At 41.9% G+C, this 24360-nt stretch overlaps 1 protein-coding gene across 1 annotated transcript; it reads left to right on the top strand.

Annotated features, from left to right (window-relative positions):
• Nucleotides 1–27: 27 nt before the first annotated feature.
• CEP15 (centrosomal protein 15) lies at nucleotides 28–23839 on the top strand. The gene is made up of 7 exons (XM_081854105.1): nucleotides 28–136; nucleotides 1387–1496; nucleotides 5285–5373; nucleotides 7209–7332; nucleotides 19700–19774; nucleotides 21152–21699; nucleotides 23569–23839. Exons 3-6 carry the CDS (start codon nucleotides 5321–5323, stop codon nucleotides 21281–21283), a joined length of 384 nt encoding a protein of 127 aa, XP_081710231.1. The 5' UTR covers nucleotides 28–136; nucleotides 1387–1496; nucleotides 5285–5320; the 3' UTR covers nucleotides 21284–21699; nucleotides 23569–23839.
• Nucleotides 23840–24360: the final 521 nt, after the last annotated feature.

The following is a 24360-nucleotide window of genomic DNA, read 5'->3' as shown; positions in this document are numbered from 1 at the left end:
ATGGACTGAGAAGAAAAGTTAAGAGAGAGGGAGAGGAAAAGATTGCGGCTAGCTGTATTCGGGTCGCGATGGAGGTAGCTTCCTTTCACCTCACAGCTGTCCTAAGGCTTTCTCTTTTTTTACGCTTCACGCTGTGGTACAGTCTCATTGCTCACTTTTGTTAGATATGACCCCTGTTTCCTTCATTTAGTGGTACTGTCCACAAGCTCCCCCCTCCAGTCTCCCATGCTTGGGTTCTTCCGCCCTGGTCCCCACTCCCTTCCTCCTCCTCCAGCCCCCCTCCCCATTCCCTCTCTGGTAGTTCATTCCTCCTGGAATGAACGTTCTCCTCCCCCCTCCGCTCGCATAATGGTGCATTCTCCGCACAGGGCTTGAAAGAGCGGGAGTTGAAAGGACGGAGTTCAGATTTCTGAGGCAGGGGTGGTGAAGGAACCAAAGTTCGATGGAGCAAGAATTTCAAGGAGCTCCAGGGACATGCATGCAACCAATAACTCCTGCTCTCATATCAAGGTTCGTTGACCCAGCTCCCAAGGTGCATTGCCTGAGGACTGCTGTGTGCTGCAGTGCAGAGATGGCCAACGTGGTGCCCTTCTGGTGTTTTGAGACTCCTAGCTCCCATCATCCTTGGCCACTAGCTGCGCTGGCCAGGGTTGATGGGAACTGGAGCACCAAACATCTGGAAGGTACACATACATCATGTGTATAAATTGCGGGTGGCGCTGTGGGTTAAACCACAGAGCCTAGGATCTGCCGATCAGAAGGTCGGCGGTTCGAATCCCCGCGACAGGGTGAGCTCCCGTTGTTCGGTCCCAGCTCCTGCCCACCTAGCAGTTCAAAAGCATGTCAAAGTGCAAGTAGATAAACAGGTACTGCTCCGGCGGGAAGGTAAACAGCGTTTCCATGCGCTGCTCTGGTTCACCAGAAGCAGCTTAGTCATGCTGGCCACATGACCCGGAAGCTGTACGCTGGCTCCCTCAGCCAATAAAGCGAGATGAGCACCGCAACCCCAGAGTCGGTCACGACTGGACCTAATGGTCAGGGGTCCCTTTACCTTTACCAGACACAGACATGCTTAGCATCAGCAAGGTTGCAGCAGCAGCATGTGCTTTCATAACAGCACAAGGTTGTAAATAAGCCAAAAGGCCATGCAGTGCAAGAGGTTCAGGCTTGCCATCCCTGTGCGAAGCTCAGAAGTGTTACAAGATTAGCATAGTGACCGTTCACAACAGGGTGGTGAATACATCTTGGTAGGTTTCTTTGTCTCTGTGCGTATAAATGTTATATCCAGCTACTTAAGTCAAAGCTTAATATATATCCTAAGCCTAAGTTGGAGGGAGAACTTTGCTGGCGATGTACTTTACAGCTGCATTCCTCCTCTATCCTCAGTATGAAGTGAAGTCCAGTTCTTGCCCATTACAGTGAGAAAGATAGAAGGGAGCACGAGGAGGGGCTGCGCTGGAGAAATTGCTGTTGGAATGTCTCCTTAACCAATGAAAGTGAGTGAGCTCTAAAGCCCCATTTTGACAAGACTTGGAGTAGAAAAATTAACATCCACGTTTTGTGCGAGATAGGTCTCTAAACATCAGAGAAGAAAGGAACCTACAACAGAATGTTGCATTGTGGTGTGCTTTTATTTTCTCTCTCATACAATTCATTTTCCCTTTTCCCTCACCAAAGAAAAACAGGTCAGTCAGCATTACATACTCAGACCTCATTTTTGGCTGCTTTAGGGTTTCTCCCCTCCCCCGGGAGTCCCCCTTAGTCATTCATTCATTCATTCAGGAAACCTTGTTGATGGTTTCTTCAGCTGGTGGTTATATGCTCCATGCCAACATTCTATGTTATGATATAGTCTCATAAACTGAGGCAGAAAGGACAAGGGATCAGAAAAAGTCTTCTGCTATATTCAGGCGTGCTCCAGAATTACCTAGACTGCTCCAGGATTGAATGACTTGCACTGAAATAGTTTAAGTGCATTCAAGCATGTGCATGACACTAACATTGCCACACTCATGTACATACCCAAATGAACTCAACATGTTCAGGCATGCAGCAAAGTGATGTTGACATGCTTTTTTTGCTTCATCAAAGTAAATTCCAAAGTAAATACAGTTTTTTAAAAACTGATAAATGACTGTGTGTTGAGTCTGCTCTTCAGAATAGAGGCGTCTCAGGTTAACTATGCTATGAAATAACACCATTAAATTAAGGCACTTTTTAAAAAAAATGCACAGCATATATCTCTGAAGAACCATGCAATATTAACTGATATTCACCTGGTCCATGTGTCACATTCAGCCACAGTTTAAAACAAACTATGGGTTGTGTGAAAGAGTTCCTGGGGTGCCCCTCCTCTGCTTCTGCCATGCCACAGACAAAGCAATACAGATTCTTGTTTGTCAGAATGTACATCAATATGAATGCTCTTATCTGTGCTGCATTGATTTGATAGGAAGTACATATAATAATAATAATAATAATAATTTTTTATTCATACCCCGCCCTCCCCAGCCAAGGCCGGGCTCAGAGCGGCTTACAAACAATAATAAAAACAAGAAGAATGATTACAACTTAAAAACAAAAATAAAATACAACATTAAAATAATGGAACATTAAAATATTAAAATGTAGCCTCATCGCAGGAGGAGAAGGAAAAGAAAAAAAAAGAGGGGGGGAGGGAGGGAGGGAGGGAATCAAATTGGCTCCAAGCCAAAGGCCAGGCGGAACAACTCTGTCTTACAGGCCCTGCGGAAAGAAATCAGATCCTGCAGGGCCCTGGTCTCATGAGGCAGAGCGTTCCACCAGGCCGGAGCCAGAGTTGAAAAGGCCCTGGCTCTGGTTGAAGCCAATCTAACTTCCTTAGGGCCCGGGACCACTAGGGTGTTGCTATTTATGGACCTTGAGGCTCTCCGTGGGGCATACCGGGAGAGGCGGTCCCGTAGGTACGAGAGTCCTAGGCCGTGAAGGGCTTTAAAGGTCAAAAGCAGCACCTTAAATCTGACCCTGTACTCCACCGGGAGCCAGTGCAGCTTGAAAAGCACTGGGTGAATATGCTCCCATGGCAGAGCCCCCGTGAGGAGCCTCGCTTCAGCATTCTGTACCCGCTGGAGTTTCTGGGACAGCTTCGAGGGCAGCCCCGCATGGAGCGAATTACAGTAGTCAAGCCTGGAGATGACTGTCGCATGGATCACTGTGGCCAAGTCGGGGCGGGAAAGGTAAGGGACCAACTGCTTGATGCGGCGAAGGTGGAAAAATGTCGCCTTGGCTGTTGCTGTAACCTGCGCCTCCGTGGAAAGGGAGGCGTCAAGGATTACACCCAAACTCTTAACGGAAGGCAATGGCACTAATTGGGCCCCCGCAAGAGAAGGGAGTTGGTCCCTCATCCCCATGCCATCCCGACCTAGCCATAGGAATGCGCATGCCTATTTGTTCGGGTGCAACTAATCATATGTAAATTCCTTTTTTTTAAATGCAGTTACAGTTGGATTGGGGTGCATGTCCCAAGTGTGTTTCAGATTTTCTGCAGGACTTCCATAATATTATGTTCATATATAACAAGGAGGGTATCTTGCTGTGGAGGTAACATCTGTGCTTCTCTTTTTCTTTTTGCCCACCCCCAAACCTCAAAAAGGGAAGGAGAGAGAGAAAGCAGCTTCTCTAAAAATGAAAGGTGCATTGTGAGTGGGATTGAAGTAAGTTGCAAAAGAGCAAAGCTTGGGTTAATGCCCAGTTTCAGATGTGTTTGTTTTTAGGGATTCATAAGATCTACCTAAACATCCTTCCCATAAAAGCTACCACTACCTGAACAAGGAACACTTATTGATGTTTGCCTTTCAAACAAACAAGCAAAGGCTGTATGAGTGTTCCTGCCCAGGAGTTATGTTGTGGAGGAGCGCACAGTTTTCAAAAAGGAAACATTGTGGCACAATGGCTAGAATGCTGGACTTGGATCAGAAAGCCCAGGTTCAAATTCCTCATTTACTTAAGGACAGAGCTCTATTTCCCTGCTGTACACCTGGGAGGGAACATAGGATGTGAAACATTAAATATAATGTTGTGGGTGAGAGGAGAGTTGAGCACCTGATTATCATAGAAACATAGAATTGTAGACTTGGAAGAAACTTAAGGGTCATCTAGTCCAACCCCCTGTAATGCAGGAATCTCAACCAGATCATACATGACAGATGACCTTCTAACCTCTGCTTAAAAACATCAAACGAATGTGAGTGAACCTCTTCTCATTGGGGGTCTGTTCCACTAAATTGTTAATAGTAAGTTGGTGCCCGTTCCAACATCTGAAACATTTGTTCAACAAGTCCAGTTTTGCTGAACTGGTTAGCAATATGTGCCTTTAACATAAATACAGCCCAGCAGTATTGTTGTTGACGTCTATCTGTTTCAAGACAATGGCGTTCACTTTCTGGGGTGAAGCCATTAGCTGCATTAGCATCACCGAAGTAACTTCCCTGGGGCACACGTCTGTGCAGTATGTATGGAGGGATTGGGCTACCCATACAACAAGACACGCCCCCCCCCAAGCCTCACAGATGTGATCCAAAGGAAAGCGACACTTTTGGCACCAGCTTGGCTGCAGCCGTTGCCAGATGGAGGCATACAAGGTGCCATCCAACCATCTTAGGGATTCCACTCTGGATTTGTGTAGTGTTTACTCCTTGGTCTTGTCTTCTCCTGAAGATATCCCACAAGGCAGCGGGGGTTTAGGATCTAGTTTTCTTTTTCCTAGATGGGCTTCTCAGGTTGATGAGCCCCATCTGCCCCTCTGCAGCATGTGCAGCAACTGCCTTCTTGACCACTGGAACTACCATTGGTCTCTTCCGCCCAGTCCTCTGGAGCCTGTATTTGCATGCAGGGGAAGTCCCTAATTTACCAAGGGTTTGAGACCCATTGACTACCCTCACTTGGTTTAGCTGGCCAGTCAAAGCTGTTTCCAGGGTGTGGTCGCAGCCGCATGCTGACAGCTTCTAGGAGCCAACAGGTGAGAGCTGAATGTAGGGTGGGGACCAAAGGTGGACAAAACACCTGAGAAGGACCTTAACGTGTACTCCACCAGAGGAGCTAACCCTCCCCTAACACTCCATACACCCCGGCAATATTATGATCCTGAGAATGTTCATGAATCAGATTTCACTTTTTAAAAGGCAGTTATATAGCCACTAATTCTGTGTTATATTTAGCTTTATCACTGTATTTTAATAGATTTCCCTAGAAGTATCTCTCTGTATATTTAAAGAAACAATTTTAGCTTCTTTTTCTTCATTGACAGAGTGGTAAAACCGAGGCATTAGTCATATGACTAAAGATGGCATCCTATTTAGCACAAGAAGTTCAACTTGCTAAAAGACATGAAGAAATGTAAGTATTTATTTCAGACAAAATCCTGCCTCTTAGGAGTTAGGAGAAAGAGAAAAAACACCAAAAAGTTTGACACGTGTGGCTAAGAATCTGAAATAATTTCCTAGGCTTTTTTACATTTATACCAGTTTGTGATCTTATTTAGCAGGCTAAGGGTGACTCAGCTTTTTTCTGTATGAAAGACTTTTGCTATTATGTAAATGCTCCAGAAAAAGTAACTTGTCTCTTAGACCAGTATTTTTCCCTAACTGAACTTCTTGGAAGTTTAACAATAGAAAACTAAAAAGATTGCCTCAAGGGGGTGCTGTGGTGCCAGTGCTGCTCCTCTGATGAAAAATGATAAGTGAAACCCTGACTATTAATATCGAATATTCTACTTAAATTCTAGCTAAACCTGAGCAATTGGATTCAGCCTTCTTAAATTCAATCTGAGGCCTCATTTCAGTCCAGTATTTTTTCTTCACATTGAAACTAAAATTTCAGCATATATATCACTAAAACATAAAACATTTATGTTTGAATTAATAACAATGTTTTACTATGCTTTGAATAATTAAGTTATTTCATTCAAAAAGTGAAATGTAAAATTGTGAATTGTAATGCTTTTTAAAATTGTGACACACAAAAAATCTTCCAGCTCCACCTTCCAGCTGCTCTGATGTGAATCAAAAGGTGCTGTGGGCCAAGGTGCTAGGTACAGATTATTCAGGTGTGGCATTTTCTGAACCTGGTAGCATTCTACCATGCAGGCCCTGAACTTGAACATGTTACCTAGGAGTCTAAATTTGGCTTCCACTGCCTCATGTCAATATTTCCCAACACCCCTGGTGCTAGCATGTACCAAAACTAGTGACTGACCTTATCAGGACAATGCATGATGTTTGCAACCTTCACACCAGGCAGGCAAACACCATACCATCATCAAGCTTGTCACCAATCCATTTCTCTCTGTACCTGATCGTCAAATCTTCCACTACTGGTTGCTTTGTGGGAGATTATAGCCAAGGATGCAGAATTATCCTTATCCGCAGGTAGTGAAAAAACAGCCAGAGAGCCTTTGATCTGAAGCCTATTGATTAGTTTGGGATGTAGAAAGAACCTTATTGTACAGTTGGAAATGAAATGGAACTTTGGGGGGGGGAACTTTGTAGAAGGGAATACAGTGGTATCTCGGGTTAAGTACTTAAGAACGGAGGTCCGTTCTTAACCTGAAACTGTTCTTAACCTGAAGCACCACTTTAGCCTATGGGGCCTCCTGCTGCCTCCGCGCCACCGGAGCACAGTTTCTGTTCTCATCCTGAAGCAAAGTTCTTAACCCGAGGTACTATTTCTGGGTTAGCGGAGTCTGTAACCTGAAGCGTATGTAACCCGGGGTACCACTGTATTGAAAAGATCATCTATTTCAGGAAAAGGATACCTGATTATTTACAAATCTTGATTCTGAGGAAGATAAATTGATATTCCTTTAAATGACAGCCTTTTGCATATGAGCATGGGCTATGTACTATAGCAGAACCCAGTTAACCCATATTATTACTAATGGTACAGTTAGTTATTATTCCTAACTCTGCTTTACACACGTCTCTTCGGCGGTGTTCAGTGCTGGGTGTCTCATTTGTTCACAGAGCCTGCTTGTTGTACAACATGATGGTTGCTTTCTCCACAGGAGCACATCACGTAAGGGACTTCCTGTGCTTTTCCCCCTCCTTCAGTGCACCCACGCTGTATTCAACATAATTGGAGAAGAAATGGGTGAGGGTAAAAGGTGGCTGTTTTTCTTGCTGTTGTGCAGAAAGAATGGTCTGCCCACTTATCAGAATGTTTCCCTTTTGTAGACTGTCTCAGAGAATGGTGTTGCTTCAGCAGATGGAGAGTCATCTAGGAGACAAAGAAGCTGAGAAGACATGGCAAATACAAGAAGCTGATGCAGCTCGTAAAAGAAATGTAGCACTTTTAAATGTAAGTTTTCATCACTTTTAACCAGCAACTGAATAGTGAAATTTCCATATGGCATTTAAAAGACACTGTTTTCCACTGTGTTAATTCCATTACATTTTATTACATTTATATCCCACCTTTCCCTTCAAGGAGCTCAAGGTGGCATGCATTGTTCTCCAGCCCAGTGACTGCTTCAGGGTCACCCAGCATGCTTCCTGGCTGAGCATTTGAACCCTGGTCTCCCAGGTCCTAGACATTAATCTAGCTACTACACCACACTGGCTTTCAGATACTGATAAATTTGTTCAGGATCATATGCAGAAGGAAGCAGAGGTGCTTAACACTGAAGTGTAATGAGCTATTCTTTACACTGTTCATTTCAGACTGCTGGGGCTTACTTTTTAAAGTCCTGAACAGCATGGGACTCAAATACCTGCAGCAACCTGCCCAAGTCTTAAGATGTTCATAGGAGGCTCTTCTCCATGTCCAGAGGAAGTTAATTATGTAGCAACAAAGGAGAGGGAAAAAAGACTCTTTCTCTTTGGTGGCACTTCATCTTTGGAATTTCCTCCCTTTCCCTGCTAGCAATGTTACAATAATTTCGGTGTTGTGTCAAAACTTATTTATTTGTCCAGGCATTTTTAAGCTGATTTACTGTTCGTCTTCTCTGCTTGTTTTAGCTCTGTCTGCATGCTTCTAACTGTGGTGTTTTATTTACTTTTGGCGTTATTTCTTGTTCTATCTCTCCAATCCATCTGAAGCAGGAGTGGCTGTGCAGGTGCTGTGCCAGTGACTAGAAGCAGTGATTTGCTGGATGAGGATCAGGGAAAAGGATTCAGTGAACCTGAATTCTGATAAGTCCATGCAGTGAGATTGAGAGAGGAGATCCTACTCATGATCCCACCAGTGAGCATGATAGGGCAGGGGGTGTCATTTATTGGTTTGTTTATTTCACAAAATTCATATACCACTAGATTGTAAGGGGAAAATATACATAACCTTTTGGTGACCAGACTGTGGTCATGGTTCTAAAAACAAACAAACCACCTCTGCCTACAGCTGAAACACAGGTGGTGAATGACTAGTTTTGTCTATAACTAAAGTGTGTGTTTAGGTTAATATTCCTTTTTCCAGGATGTTGGCTTTGAGTATTCATTAAACTTAATTGAAATAATTGATATAATCAGTAATGTTGCAAACTCTTTTTAAAATTAACTCTTACTCCCATTACTGCAACCTTCTCTCTAGTCTTCCATTGCCCTACCTCAGTCCCCTAACCAATATCCAGTATTCTGCAGCCAAAACTATTCACCTCTGTTGTCGCTCTGATTATATGGGCCTGTTCTTTCTCCCTTGCTTCTCCTTTGTCTCCTAGAATATGTGATGCCATATTGATTAATTGATTGTAAGCTTCTTAGAGCAAAAGGTCTGCCTTGACATACCCACATGGAACAAAACGATGCCCAAATATCTATTTAAAGATCAAATGAAGATGTGTGAGTGGAGGCAAATGTTTAGATGTTCAGAATTCCATTTGTCATCTCAACTACCCTCTCTGTTGAATATAAATGGAGAGAGAGAGAGAGAGAGAGAGAGAGAGAGAGAGAGAGAGAATGGTGTGTGTGTGTGTAATGCAGTCTTGTAATTGTTTATGCTTTTGTTTCTTGGATCTCTTACTGTTATTTTTCTTTATCCTTCCAAGATAGCCAAGACTGATCCAGAATGTGGAAAAATAATTTCTGGTTTATTGACTTTCACCCAAAGATAAAGGATAATTTAAAGTGATCTATTTTTGCTATGCTGAGAAAATCTGGTCTTGGGTTCATTTGGTTCTCAGCATAGTTCTTAGCCCTCAAATGCTTACCAGCATGTTGGTTAAGATCAGGTATTTTTGTTTCTGCCTATCAGTATGACAACTAAGGTGTTTATGGAGGGAATGATTCTATATTGGGAGGGTGGGAACCCTGTGAGATGCAGTGGTAGAAACCATATGCACAGGAACACATCCCTCCCCACCAAAAAGCAGGTTCCCTGTTGACAGTGTGGTCCTTCATGTTTTTCTCCTTTTGAGAACAAAGATGGAGTCTAGAGTGAAACAGTCTCAGGAGTTGGATGTCACCATTTTATTTGTTGCAAAAGTCTTCTGCTTCTTCTAAGCAGTAATTTTAGCTTGAAATGTCTGAAGCATTTAACAGTGAGGTGCAGAAATACTGTGTCTGCTCCAGGCTATGAAGACTTATCTACTCACTCTCATACAGAACATTCTGCAAAGCTAAATCAGTCCTCTGGGCACTTCTGCAGTCCTTCCGAAGAAGGTGATATGAGCTCATGATATTTCTTTCGCACTTGCTTGCCCATTCAAGCAAAGGCCATCTCCACAAATTTTATGACAAAACATTGCTCTAGGAGTGAGCCAAGACATGAGAAATCTTACCGTCTCTTTCTTGGTCTGGCTCAAATTCAGCAGGTTCGACTGTCTCTAAGGAAACCATTTCCAACTGGCTGATTGCTGACTCTTCCCTTTAGGCAAGCATAAACACAAGATTGCTTTTGGATATAAAGGATTTTTCTTCTGTTGTGAAATAGCTTATAGTTTCTTTTTCAAACAAATAGCTAGTCCACTGACTGTAGCCCACCATGTATTTGTTAACCACTATGGTTATATTGGGCCTAGCAACTTTCCTAACTCCTCATTGTGATGCCCCTGATTTTGTAGGGCATTTCTTTCCCATCCCCCACTTAAAAGAAATATGTACTTGCTTTATCTCTCACGGACATACATATATATTTGCAACTATGCCTTAACATTCACCTGGTTGCTCTTCTAGTGCATGTTGTGGTGTCATGTTTTGTGACAGTGTGTCTTTGTTTTACTTTTCTAGAGACATCCCTGGGGCAGTACAGTCTCAAAAGAGTGGGGATGTGTCACCTCTTTCTTTGGGAAATGGGAAATTACTTCCCTTTAATTGCTTTGTTCTAAACATGTTATGACAGATCACCCACTCATCCACTCTGCTCTTTTTGGAGCTGAGGGTTCTGTAACCTTCTTGTGCATATTTTCAGTTCAGTGCCTATGAAATTATTTCTGTCAGGAGCAGAAAGGGAAATTTGCACATGATGGGACTCCTAGTTCTTCACAAGAACTGGCATTTGGCTACATTTTGATAGAATGAGCAGTTTAGAGCTTGGAGAAGTCCCAATATGATATTTTAAAAGAAATAATAGGGGAAGATGAAGGTTTGTTTGTGGTGGGGAAGGGTTGTCATGGCCTACCATCTGTGGCAGACCATATAGAACATAAAGCTAAGTATGTATATCAGATGCACAAAGACATCATAAAACCGTGACCACTCACCTCATGTGTACCAAGATATAGATGTCTGCCCTGTTTTCACATCTGATATATATAGAAGGCCACCCTATGGGTAGATCAGGATATGTATGCTACTTCAACAATGTGAAGCAGGGACCAATGATGAAATTGCTGCTCTGTGATGAATACCAGGTTGATCCTATAGCTCAGGGGTAGGCAACCTAAGGCCCGGGGGCCGAATGCGGCCCAATCGCCTTCTCAATCTGGCCCGCAGATGGTCCAGGAATCAGCGTGTTTTTACATGAGTAGAATGTGTCCTTTTATTTAAAATGTATCTCTGGGTTATTTGTGGGGCATAGGAATTCATTCATCCCCCCCCCCCCAAAGTATAGTCCAGCCCACCACATGGTCTGAGGGATGGTGGACCGGCCCACGGCTGAAAAAGGTTGCTGACCCCTGCTATTGTTTATATATTTTGCATTCCACATTGGTGAAGAAAGAACACACATAATGCAACTTGCTGAAACCATGCACATATTTCAAAAAAAGTTTTACATATAACAAGTCCTATGTAACTGATGTTTTGGGGGACAGTGATAGCCAGTGTTAGTCATACTCAGAGTAGACCCATTGAAATAAATGGATGTGTTCATTAATTTTGGTGGGTTTACTTTGGATCCGATTTAGTTGAATGTCACCCTATATATGTATTTTTAGCCCCCAGGTATACAGATGAAAACAATTGCTTACAGTGAGGTGATAATAGTAGTCTGTTGATACCTGTAGGTAAAATATTATAAGCTCTTTTAAGTTAGTACAGAACATTCACTGTTTACCATCACAGTGCGCTGAATAATTTCTCTCAAGTGTCAAAAATGTTAGAACATTTGAGGAAGGAATAAAAGCATATGTATGACCATCAAAACAAATTGTCTGGCAGGAAAATGCAACTTTAGTGAGTTTAGATGTATTAATTTTATTCTGGCTTTAACAGGCATGCAGCACTGCAGATGCTTTCTGATAACAAAATAAAACAGGAATGAGATCCATGCAGAATATTATATTAGAACCTTGAAAATAAGGTTCAGATTTATGTGCCAACTTTTAAAAATTATTCCCGGTAGCAGGCATTGTACATTTCACAGTTACCATGTGGAGAGTTGTTAATTTGGCTTTCTCAGAAATACACCGATGCCATGATGAGGTGTCATTGTATTTGCCTGCATTCAAATGAAATTGAGTAAAATTACTTCTGTTATGCTTTTAGCTATGAAAAGAGTTATTACTGCTCTCTTGGTTACAACTAGAATTTTGTACTTCCAAAACAGAAATGGCTGAAACACAAGTATTAAAAATTGGCTTGTTCTGTTGGTTTTATTAAAGGGAGGAGAATTAAAAAACTTAAATAAATTGATTCTTTGACATTCAAAGGCATTTGGGTTGCAATCCTATGTACACATATTTGAGAGTGGTTCACTGAGACCTATTTCTACTTAAGGATCGAGCAGTTAATCCAGTATTTTTGAATGCTAGGATAATACTTCCCTCTCGGCTAAGTTTAGCCGAGATCTTTAAAGCTAAATCTAAAGTTGTCTGGTTTATTCAATGCTGGCTACCTAGTCTTTTATATATTGTATGTGTTTGGATTATCAATGTATTTGGATGGCTTTGTATGATTTTAGAATTTTCTGTTTTAACTTATGCCAATAAAGGTTAGTAGTAGTAGTAATAATAGTACTTCCTTCTCTCACACACAGTTTCTTAAGATGGGTACTACTAGATTAAAACTATAATTATTGTGAAATAATTATAAATACCAAAACTGATTAATTAACTCCACCCACAGCCAGGGGATACATCTATGACTGACAAAAGAGCAGCAAGTAAGTGTCTGATACAATATTGCTGTAGAAATTAGGCAATTGGTCAGATGTGCTCTCAAACCTTACCATACTCTCTTTAAAATATGGAATGAGAAGTAGTATTGTAGATTGTGAATGTGAAATTTGTGTTTTATTTCTTCTTTTGCTTCCTCCTTGTTGTGGTATGTAAGCCACTTAGAGATTTCTGCTGAAGTGCAAAGTGGTATATAAATGAACTAAACAAATATAAATAAAAATATATAAATAAGGCAGAGGAGGGTGGTATCACTAACAAAGCTGGTGATACCTCTTGAACACCATAAGCATCATTTGCAACTTTTAAGCTTCCAAATTAGATTCCATCTTCCCAAGAATGATTATTTTCTAATATTAGAAACCTCGTTTTGCCTTTCCATATGTACTTCTGGTTAAATAGCATAGAAATCAATGAATGAAGTTATTTATGTTCTTCAGCTAGATGCTCCTTATTTCTTAAAATGCCTGATAGTATGCTACCCAGTTCACAAACTTCATTAAAACGTATTCAGGGATGCTCTTCTTTAATTTATCGAGGCCAAGATACAAGTGCTCAATAGCTTCACTGTTCTGCCCTACCGCAAACTGAAATAATTTCCCCAGTGCAGATCAGGTGAGATCTTTTCCTCATTGTGTGCATACCACCTAATCAATAAATGTTCTTCAAAAGCTAACCGCCACCCACTGTGCAACAATGTGTGCTCTCTTGATGGCACCTCTGTATTAGATAATGTGCAGGAACTGTTAACATATGAATTCAGTCTGTTCCCACCTTTGATGCTACTTCACTATTTTGCTAAAGATTCAATTTCATTAGAGCCAGTTTAAATCTGGATCATTTGTGACAGGACTGAACTGACTGAGATCAGTTCCAGAGGCCCTGCTTATATGCCTGTTAGTAGTGGTGGTTAGGAAGGCCAATACAAAAGATGGGCCCTTTGTTCTTAGTCGAATTCCTTCCCTTTCTCAGTGGAACACCTTCCTCCTATTGGTATGACTGGCTCCCTTGCTGTTCTCTTTTAGATAATCCCTGAAGATGTTTCATTTCAGTCTGCTTTTAATTAAGAGGGTAGGTTAATATATTTGTTACTGTATGTTTTTCAGTGGCTCCGAGTTAGGACTCTCTATATTTTTGACTGGCTTGAAATAAAATGGTTTATACAACTGATTTAATATTCAAATGGTCAATTTTGATATTTGTTTTTCAGTGATTTATTCTGCATCACTTTGGGGAAATAGTTACCTTTTCAGAGGCTACCAAGGAGTTAAGTTTCTTAAACAAATTAAAAATGGTCTTACAAAGCTAAGAATGCACCACACTCAGGACCGCATAAGTCCATCATTGTTTAGCAGAAATCGCATCAATGCCATCTGAGGAGAGGGATTGGCTAATTGGTAATGTACTGTCTCATTTTATTCCATGGCACAGAATATAAAGCAGTGAATTGTTCAATACTAAATTCTGTGAAAGACAGAATGCTGGATGTGGACTGAGAATGTTTAGATTCATATCCTTTCTGAACTTCACTGAACTTCACCTCATAACAATCACTCTCTCTCTCTCTCTCTCAGCCTATCCTACCTCACAGGGTTGCCATAATTATAAAATGAGAATATGTGTGAGAAACAGATGTGATAAGTAAAGTAAGCTTTTAGAAGTATAGGCAGTGCTGAATCTTTTCTGAAGGTATTTTGAAGCACTGTTCCTGGAGCAGCATTGTAGATTTGTAGTATTTTCCATCATCACCTGAAGCTAGTAGTATTTAGTAGACTTCCAAGGGGCTGTATGTGGCCTTTACTTGTCACCTTCTCTGTTCCCTTTACTCTCAGCTGCCTTTTGAAACTTTTAAAAACCCAAAATGTTTTATATCGCAGTATCCAAAAAAAACTGCACTTGATATGCCAAAGGCATATTATATTACTGCTGACTTTTTAAAATATTGAATAGGTTTGCCAAAACTTAAAGGGAAAAGACACATACAAAAGACATGGTTGCCTTTAGCTATCAGCAGCATGCAAAGGTGCCATCTAATCTTTCAGAGACATCATCCCACCCCCAAGGCACATTTCAGCTCCCAGCAACAAATTCTGTCAGTTCCTGTCATTAAATCAGTGTTCTGGATGACAATAGACTTCAAAATATGCTAAAACTGGATAGGAGCAACAAAAAGACACATCTGGTATGTAGGCTGTGCCAAAGTGCCCTTCTCAACTAAAACCAAGCCAGACAGAGCTATTTTCTCTTGCCCCAAAGTACTGTACTTTCCTACCATCATATATTTTTTTTTGAAACAAAGTAGCCGCTGAATTGATTTTGGACAGGATTGCGTAATGCTGTGGAAATCTTCCTAAGAGCAGTGCTGTGGAGTGGAGCGTGTTGCAGTAAGAATACTTTGCCATACAACACCCTAGAAAACCAGGGTTAAATGGAGTCTGAGGTGTCTTGCTATCATGACAGTTGATCTCTTCAGGCCAAGGAGAAAACGTTTTGATAGGTGTTGTAAGAGTCTGCATTTCATGGTGCATCTGTTCTGTCATTTAATCTCTGGAGCTGTTAGTCCGACATTGTGAACCACCCCTTTTAGCAAAATCAGGAGGGTCTTACACTTCTATAAATGCACGAGTGTGGGAAGGAGGAAAGGTTATCTTGCATTTCCTCCCCTGTCTCATCATGTTCACAATCGCTCACTTCGTCATTCCTTTTCCATTGCTGCCTGCAATAAATTGGGTCTAGATCTCACAACCCCTGCTTAGGCTGGTTTTAATTTAACGGTGATATTCCAAGTGGCTCCTCCGCTCCTGGCGAGCGTCTCTTTGTTTTGATCCCGTTGCACCAGGATCCCTATTCTTCTGAGCTGCCATGTTTTGGGAATGATGGGAAGTCCCTTTGGGGAATTTCCTCCTTTTTTTAACTTAATTTTTAAAAAATGCCTTACTCTTCACACTCACTCTCTGCTCCCGACGATGCCATCTGCTATGCTCTCTCCTTCCATCTCTGTTCAGCACTGGCTCCTTCACACCCCACTCCCACGCCCCTTCCCATCTCTCTTAATTTGCCCAAAAGGCCTGCGCTTGATCTCTTTAATGTTTGTGTATGAAAGCCCACAAAAAAGAGGGGGGTGTCACAGCTTTGAGGAGGTGCTTCCCCCTCCCGCCCCCAGATTGAGTCTAGTTCTCTGTGAACCCAACACATGGAAAGTGGAAGCCCATGTGCAAATTTCCTCAGAAAAGCTAATAGAGGTGAGTTTTCATTGGAGTTTGAATGTCTGGTGAACAGCTTGCTGCCTTTCTACATCTTTGTGCACATGTTATGCATGCATATTAGCAAGTCATCTTTGTCTTGAGCAGGGAAGAGCTTCAACAAAATTGCTGTCTGTCTTTGTAGCTCCGTTACTTTGTGGCTTTCTTTCGGAAAGAATATTGGCTTCATCACATGTGCGCAGCAAATGCTTTCGCTCCAAATGGTGAATCATCTTAACTGTAAATTACCCCCAGCGCATAAAGTTCAAATCATGCAGTCAGCGCTCTCAGTAAAAAGTACCTCAGTAATAAAAACAACTCTCAAAGTCTGAAGGGTGTTTGTCAGGGTACAGCTGATTCATTTAAAATCTCTGTCATGTTGCATACCTTATTCCTCAAAGTTCCTTTCTTGAACGATTTGTCTTCACTTTCTAAGACAACCGCGTTTGAGAGATTTAGATGTTTCCAGGGAGGTAGGGATGCAACATTGCCGGGTATAACGTGTTTTTGAACACCCATTGCCATGAGTGAGAGCTATCTCATATACAGTAAAAAAGGAGGTAGGAAATGAAACAGCTCATGAGTACCAGGAAGAGATGCAGAAGAATGTTCATCCTCAGGACACCCACAGCAGAGATCCTTTCCAGCCAACATACAGGTGCACATTTGTGTCTTGAGACTTGTAAAGAGCTTTTGAAGCTTTGACTCTTTTTGGTCATTAGTTGACTCTGTGACCAAGTACTGTGACCAAGAGACAAAGGAAACTATTTAAGAACAAGAGTGGATTCAAGGAGCTGGAATGGAAGAAGCTGGTTTCAGTGGTGACACGTGTCAAGAAATCTAATACCCCAACCCTACACATTTTTTTAAAAAAATGTTTGCTATCCACAAAATGCTGGTTCAATAATGAAGACTTAATTCTGGGATTTCTTTTCTTTTCACTTTCCCCAGATCCCTTGAAAATAATAAAAGTTATAAATATGAAAGGGGCCCGTGAGGAGCACTGGAATGTCTTTCTGCATTGGTGGCATATCCACAATGCTAGTATAACAACAGTTGTGATATTGTTCTGGCTACACACCTATTCTTAAGCACTTAACTTATTCAATGGATCAGCAGAGCCTTCAATTCCAATAAAATTGTAACTTATTGGATAAACTGTTTCGATAGTTGTTTTTTCTTCTTGCTCAGTCGCACATGAACCACTTTCCTGTGCAGTGTCTTCCTCTTGTTGATATAATAGCTTTGTTGAAGTATGTGAAACAGCTGATCCTTGTATGCAAAGCCACTCCTGAATGGGAAAATCAGTTGCTGGAGAATAGCAAAAAAATGCTTTTCATAAGATTATTGGAACTAACACACCAGTAAAGATACTCATCCAAATTGTTGCTGGTTTTTTGGACATTTTTAGGGTTTGTACATTTTCTCAAAACTTTACAATTTCTGTGAAGTGCCTTGCTTACCAAGTATAATAAAATCAGACACTGGTCAGATGTAGTTTTGCCAAAATCAAAGAAGGTATTTAGTGGAAGACCTAGTGAGGCAAATTTATCTTTTGGGGCAGGGATACACTAACCGAGTTTATCCTCTCTAGTGAGTCCCTCTCATGCATCCTGGTCTTTCTGGAAATGTCAGTCCTTATGCACCATGGTCCTAAGCATTTTAGGATTTTAAAGGTGTTAACTAGAATCTTGAACAAAGCTTGGAAACATACACGAAGCTAATAGTGCTGATATAAAAAGAGTATTATGATTTACAAAGCCCTTGTTCTTTCTTCATCTTCTCTTTAGATTGTATATCACTTGGGACAGTGATCTGTGATTTCTTTATGCCTCTTCTGTTCAGGTACCATGTACATTGATATCACTTATTGTCAGGATGCTGTGAGAGGCTCCCGGCTGGTTGCCCAGGAAAGTATAAAGACAAGGAAAAGTTTCTTACCATCCTATTTTATTTCAATCTTTGCAGAGAGGGCTATAGAACTCAGCCTCTTGGATAATGGTGTTGTCCTGAGTGGCTCTCCACCCCACCCCACCCCATCTCTCCCACTTCCTCATTTGTCACTCTCATTGTCTTTTCTACTCATGCTGCCACATGCCCTCTGTCTCTGAGCTCTTTTCTCTCCTACTTTTAAGGCTCTCCAGGTTCTGGGAGATGGAGGGTCTGGAAAGCTTTCTAACGACAACGTGTCAACCGGGTGTTGTTCTGGTTGTCCCATGATTTCCCAGCTTTCCCCCTCATCTGCCTCTGAGCTGTGATCTCCCTCAAACCCGTGTTGTAAATCTATACCAGGAGTTGGCAAACTTAGGCTCGTGGGCCGGATCAGGCCCAATTGCCCTCTGGATCCAGCCTGTGAATGGTTCTGGAGTCACCACTTGGATCGGCGTGATCGCCATTAAAAAAAAAATGTCAAGCAACATTTTGTTTGCGTTTCCCCCCCCTCTCTTTCTCACACACACACACACACACACACACACTGCAGCAGCCCCTCCTCCTTCGCTCTTCCTGGCTTCTCCCCGCCATGTGGAGGAAGGGGGCTGGGCTTTAATAGGAAGCCTCGCTGCCCGCCCAGGGAAAGCTGGCACGCAAAGGAGAGGTGTCGCCACCACCGCCAGCTCCCAACCGCAGGCAGAGCAGCGGAGAAGGTAGGCAGGGGGAGGGGAGGGCTGGGGGAGAGAGAGAAGCCCTTTCTGCCCCATGCACGCACAGTCAGGCCCACCAAAAGGACAGCCCCCTCCCAAAAAAGTTTGCTGACCCCTGATCTATACTGTCTTCCTCTTCTTCCTCCCTGGAAGGGTCAGGATGGGGAGGCCGGTCTCCAACATACCTGCTCTGCCCAGTCCCTGACACTTATACATTACTTACAGCATGTATGGCTACAGAAGTATTTTGACTCCCATGATTGCTTTATTATTATTAAAAAAAAATCTGCTTAGCAATTCCAGTACATGTAAGCCTTACTGAGTTTAATAGGACTTATTCCCAGCTACATGTGTTTAGGGGAAACATTCAGCGTGTGTGTTATATTCCCTCATGGCAGCTTTCTGAGATCTGGGTGGGATAATGGGTGGGACAGGGTGCAGAGGGTGGAACAATGGGTGTGACTCTTGCCTTTGTACAGTAGTGTCAGGGACTGGACAGAGGGGGAATGGTGGAGACCGCTTCCCTAGCCTGAACCTTCCAGAGAAGAGGAAGACAGTATAGATTTACAATTGTGGTTTGTGGGAGGTCACAGCTCAGAGGCAGATGAGGGGGAAAGTTGGGAAATGGTGGGAAAGCCAGAACAGCTGGCTGACAAGTTGTCACTAGAAAGCATTCCGGACTCCCCCCCTCCCAGAACCCAGCAAGCACTGAAAGTAGGAGAGCTTTAGGGCTCGGAGACAGATGGCCCTAAGCGGCCACCATAAGGTGGGTGGTGCTGTTGACGAATGAAGAAGGAGAGAAGGGGGTGGAGATTTACTCAGAGCAACACCATTATTCCAAGAGGCTACATTTCTAAGCCTCTCTCTGTGAATATTGAATAAACAACATTGGTAAGAACTTTCCTTGTCTTAGCCATTCCTGGCAACCTACCGTAGGGGGTTGGATCCTCTGACGCCTGACAGGTAGTCTACATTCCATGTATGGAAAAGTCAGAGATTTCCACGCATATGTATCTCTCCATCTTTTATCCAACAAGCAAAAGTAATTATTGCAGTCCACAGACCCATTCTAGCCAGACCAAAGCATTTGAGGAGGACGTGGAATAGGGCTGGTGCAGGGTGTGGCCTGAGGGAAAAGGATGTTGCCACAGGAGTGGCCCAGAGAGAGTTCTGAGGGCCAGATAAAAGAGACCTGGGGGGCCCATTTGGCCTCCATATCTGACATTCCTCGCCCCAGTATATAATATTACTGCTTTGTTGCATGTGTGTGAATTCTGGTGCTTCATGTGTTGCAGGATATAAAAACAGCAGGGGAAAAGCTACAGTCGAGAGACCATTTACTTCTGCACCCTGACATTGTTAATCTTGAGGTAAGCCTAAGGCCAAACTCCCAGCTTTCCATAGTCTTTAATGCAAACTTTTAAGCCAAAGATTGCCAACATAGTGACCTCCAGATGTCATTGTGCTCCAACTGCTTTCATTCTTGACCATTGGTCATAATGGCTGGGGCTGAAGGGTGAGCCCATCAACATCTGGAGTGCAACCACATTGGCTACTGCTACCTTAAGCTCTTCATGATGTTGTTAAATGACAACATGGTTTTAAAATGCAATCGCTGCTGTGCCCCTGGTGCTCTGCAGCCTCTTCAAATATATTTAAGATTCTTTGTTGGAATAGAAATGCAGCCTCTAATACTCCATTAGTTGGATGTTAAATTCTATTTATGTTATGTCACAGTTTTCGTTTCCAATACATTGTATACTGCTGTTTTCAGAATCCAGAACATACTGGGATTCATGAGGTTCAAAGCTGTATTTCCATTATCACTTGATTCATATTTTGGCATTTTCTCAGTAGAGTTTCAACATTGTCCCCTCAGCCGCACTGTGCTGTATTTCAAAAGTTCTCCAAACTTAAAGGAGTACATCCAAGACACAGTATGACCGAGGGAACAATCACAGTATGACTGAGGGAACAATCCTCTGCCTTCTTCCTAACATCCAGGTTTCTCAGAGGTGGTCAAATAACCTCAGAAACTGAGCAGTATAGAGACAAGCACCAGACTTCCTCCTGAGAGTTGGCTGTGCACTTTGCAGGCTCTATGACATCCAGAGACAAGGCTCTACTCCTCTCACTCTGGGTCTTAGTGACTATAAATTCGGATGGCTAAAGCCAGAGCAACTTTGCAAGCCCTAGACATTTTCAATTTTGTTCTGAACCATGTTGCCATTACTTTGTTTGGTGTTGTGGCTTTATAACACATAAAACATCCTCAAACTATTTGAACCCGATTACTTCAAAATCCTTTAAAAATCCTTGTATTTATATATATGCCAAACCTTTCTAGCAACTACATAGTTAAAATGTTTTAGATAAGAACTTTATTGTTAAGAATTCTGGGAATAACCTTGTGATTCTGAAAAATATAACTCCTGCGTATAAATGAAGGAAACAATTATAATGTTCAAGGATTAATATTCTAATACATTATTCACCACAAGAGGGCACATCCAATCATTGCAAATTTACTCCAGGCATTGAAATCCTTCCAGCCTCCATTATATTGTATAATTGAGGGATTTGAGAATTAGCACCAAAGTAGTTTGGCCTTTTCTAAATTACTTCACACGTAAAACAGGCTTTAATGACACATTTTATGTTTGGATTGTTTTGTGATGGGCTTGTAAACAAAGTAGATTATGTTGTGAAGCCAAGTTAAATTGCATATTGTGTTATGTCTTTTCTAGACTCTTTACTGGGCAAAAGTAGAAGAATCCATCCCTAAGTGGGAGCCATTTTTTTTAGGAAGAACGCAAGCCCCTATTGGGGTTAGAAAAATCAAGCCAACAAAGCAAAACACAAGTCCCCCCAAGAGATAAACGAAAATCAGGTCTGTGGGAAGGATTTGCTCATTCTTCCAAATGGTGGGTTATTAAATGGTTCTTTAAATTTTTGTTGGATAAGCTACATGAATTCTGAATCGACAATGAAGAGTTCTCCCTCATCAGCCTGTTTATCTACAGGAGAGTGACCTTTGTATCAAACATGGAAGACATCAGACATCAAGATGAAAACTCAGCCGTTCAACTGTTTAGTCAAGAAGAGCAAATACGGAATCTTATCCTTCACTTTTATGAAGGAGAGGCGTCTTTTTCCAATAAAAGTGGAAGCACATGCCAATCCGACTGTCCCATGAGAAGATTTGTTTCATGAGTAAGGCATGCATTTCCCATAATTTCGGCAAGCTGGGTTTAGCTGGTGGCTGGGGACTTAAACAGAACTCTGAGTGACAGAGGCTGAAGAAGAGACTTCCGGGTTAGCGCGAACGGCTAATGGCGGATTCCCTCCGAGCTCCGGAGGGAATCGGCTCTACTGAGGACGGGTCTTGCCGTGCCGGCGACACGGGGACCCTCAGAAACCGCAGGCGCGGAAGCCTGCGGACTTGGTGACTCGGTGGGCACCTTAAGCGCCCTCCCCGACCCACAAAGAGCCTTTTTAAAGGCTGCGGAGAGGGTACGGAGAGTGGCGTGGTGCTGAGAGTAGACCGCTACCTCAGTAGAGCGAAGCCGCAAGCCATGGCCGGAGAGCGCTGACTTTCTTCCCAAAATTTGGACTGGACAACAAAGGACCCGTGAGTAGTGGAATTTGGACTTTAAAAATTTTATCCTGTGAATTCGGCACGATCGGGGGATGTGTTAAAGGGAAGTCCGCACCCCCTCTACTTATTGACGTTTCAAAGCAAGGAACGGAGAATTAAGGCGGAATGAATACTGTTTTGATGATTTAAAAGTTTCTCACAAATTTGATAAAACAAGATTTTTGTGCTGGAGAGAAAGGGAATTTGGAACTTTGTGTGTATCCCCCCCAAAAAACCCGGGAGTGTCCTATTTGGGTCCCGGAGGAAGAAGTGAAAGGAGTTTGACAGCTGTCAAAGAAGCTGTCAAACGGGCGGACAAAGTAAAGAATTTTGCTATTTAATAACTCTTGGAATTAAAGCTGATACATTTGGACTGAGGCGATTGGAAACAAAGTATTGATAATAACAAAGTAACAGATTATTGGAAAAGGACTACTAAATAACTGAAAGCCCCCTAGGGGGAATTAGTGACATTACAATGGCTGCAGAGGGAAAATTACTGGCGGAGATAGAAAAAATGTTCTTTCTCGTGGGAATCCTGCAGGAGCAGAGTATGGCTCTGAGTAAAGTTTTTATGACCTTGAATCCTGAAACAAACAACTCTGCTGAATGCACAAAGGAGATGCATGATAAAAATTCTGCAGCTGAGCAGGAAGAGATGCCTTTGGAATTGACAGAGAAAAAAGAAGGAGTTCAGACACTACAAGTGGAAAATATCAACCAAGAATCTGCAGCGTTAGAGTATGAGCAAGAAGACTTCTGGATTACAGACCTGCGAAAGATGAGAAAGAAGAAGAGAGAAGCCCCTGGAGTACTTGGAATATTAAAACTAGAAAGAACAAAGCAACATGATTGGGACTTTTCTCTTGAGTATGGAAAACTAGATGGTCTTTCGCAGCAAACACTCTTCAACATTCTGAATGAAAGAAAATATGATCTGACTCTGACTGAACTCCTTCGGGGTCTTAGGACCATCAAAGAGGACTACCAATATAGTTGGCAGAGAGGGACTGACAGAGAATCAGACGCCTCGGACGTGAGGAATCCGGGCTAGAACTATTTTTTGTTTGTTTTCTGGACATTTGTCTAGGAAGGGACAGAAACCGGGGCAGGGGGGGGAGAGAATAGAATTATAAAATGTTATGTTTTGTTTTACTTGGTCAATGTGACCTATAATTAATATAATAAAGGGAAAATTTGTGAAGGGGAAGTTAGATCGACCTTAAAAAAAAAGAAATTAATGATTATAAGAGAATTGGATAGTTGAATATAGATAAACAAAAGAATTTAATTTTCAAAAGCAATGTGAATATCTTTAAGAGGTTAGGTAAGAACTTGCTGAATTAATTTTGGAATTGGGATGTAAGAGGAGGGGGTGGGGGGAAGTCAATGAAAGTGGGTAAAGAAACTTAGGGTATGTAATTGTATTTGTGTGTTTGTTTGTTTTTGTCTTTGTGTGTGTGTCTGTTGTTATAAAATGTAAAAACCCAATAAAAATTATTTTAAAAAAAAAAAAAAAAGACAGAGGCTGAAGAAGAAACCCAAGGAATTTTAACATTCCCACATAATTTAACCATGCCCACCTCCCCAGTCATGTTTGGTCTATAGGCATAGCTTATGTGGCTAAATATTGCTCCGCTCTCATACTGTATTTCAGTTTGGATCCAGCTGATGTAACAGGATTTAACCACTGGATTTTAGAATTTTCCAGCTCTGAACTCGGCTTTGTGTTTGGGATAGATTCTCCATCAAAAGTATACAGCAATAAAAGGTCATATTAAACTATATTTTATGTTGACATATTTTGTCGACTTAAAATTGTTGAACAAACACATCTATAATTTGTCATACCTTGATCTTAATATAAAGTAACCCCTCATTTTGTATTATTTGGCAGCTCTGAGCAGTGGAGTATAACTAACAGGTTAAGATCTATATGTGCCTTTTGCACTTTACTGTTAAGGACCTTGGTTTCTTATAAATCACAAATGGTTCAAGGTGAGAGGCATGGAGATCTTCAGAGCTAAAATGCAAGGAGGAAAATTAGTTTCATTTTGAACTAGAAGTTTAATAGACAGTTATTCCATCCATCTATGAGATCCATGCACAGACAAAGATATACCAGAAATGGTTGAGAATGTCTTTTAATATTTTGTTGGAAGCCACCCAATTATTATTATTATTGCAGCAAAGCTATTTCTTCTTCCTAAGTGTGTGTGTGTGTGTATAAAACTACATTTCAGGCAGAATATATATATTGTGCCTGACATGTAGTTACTACCACCAGTAAACTAGCAACAATCAGATGCAAGAGTAGTG

The sequence above is a fragment of the Podarcis erhardii genome (genome assembly GCF_964252035.2).
Source record: "Podarcis erhardii genome assembly, chromosome: 2".
NCBI classification, from domain to species: domain Eukaryota; kingdom Metazoa; phylum Chordata; class Lepidosauria; order Squamata; family Lacertidae; genus Podarcis; species Podarcis erhardii.
This window is presented reverse-complemented; position numbering and strand designations above follow the sequence as displayed.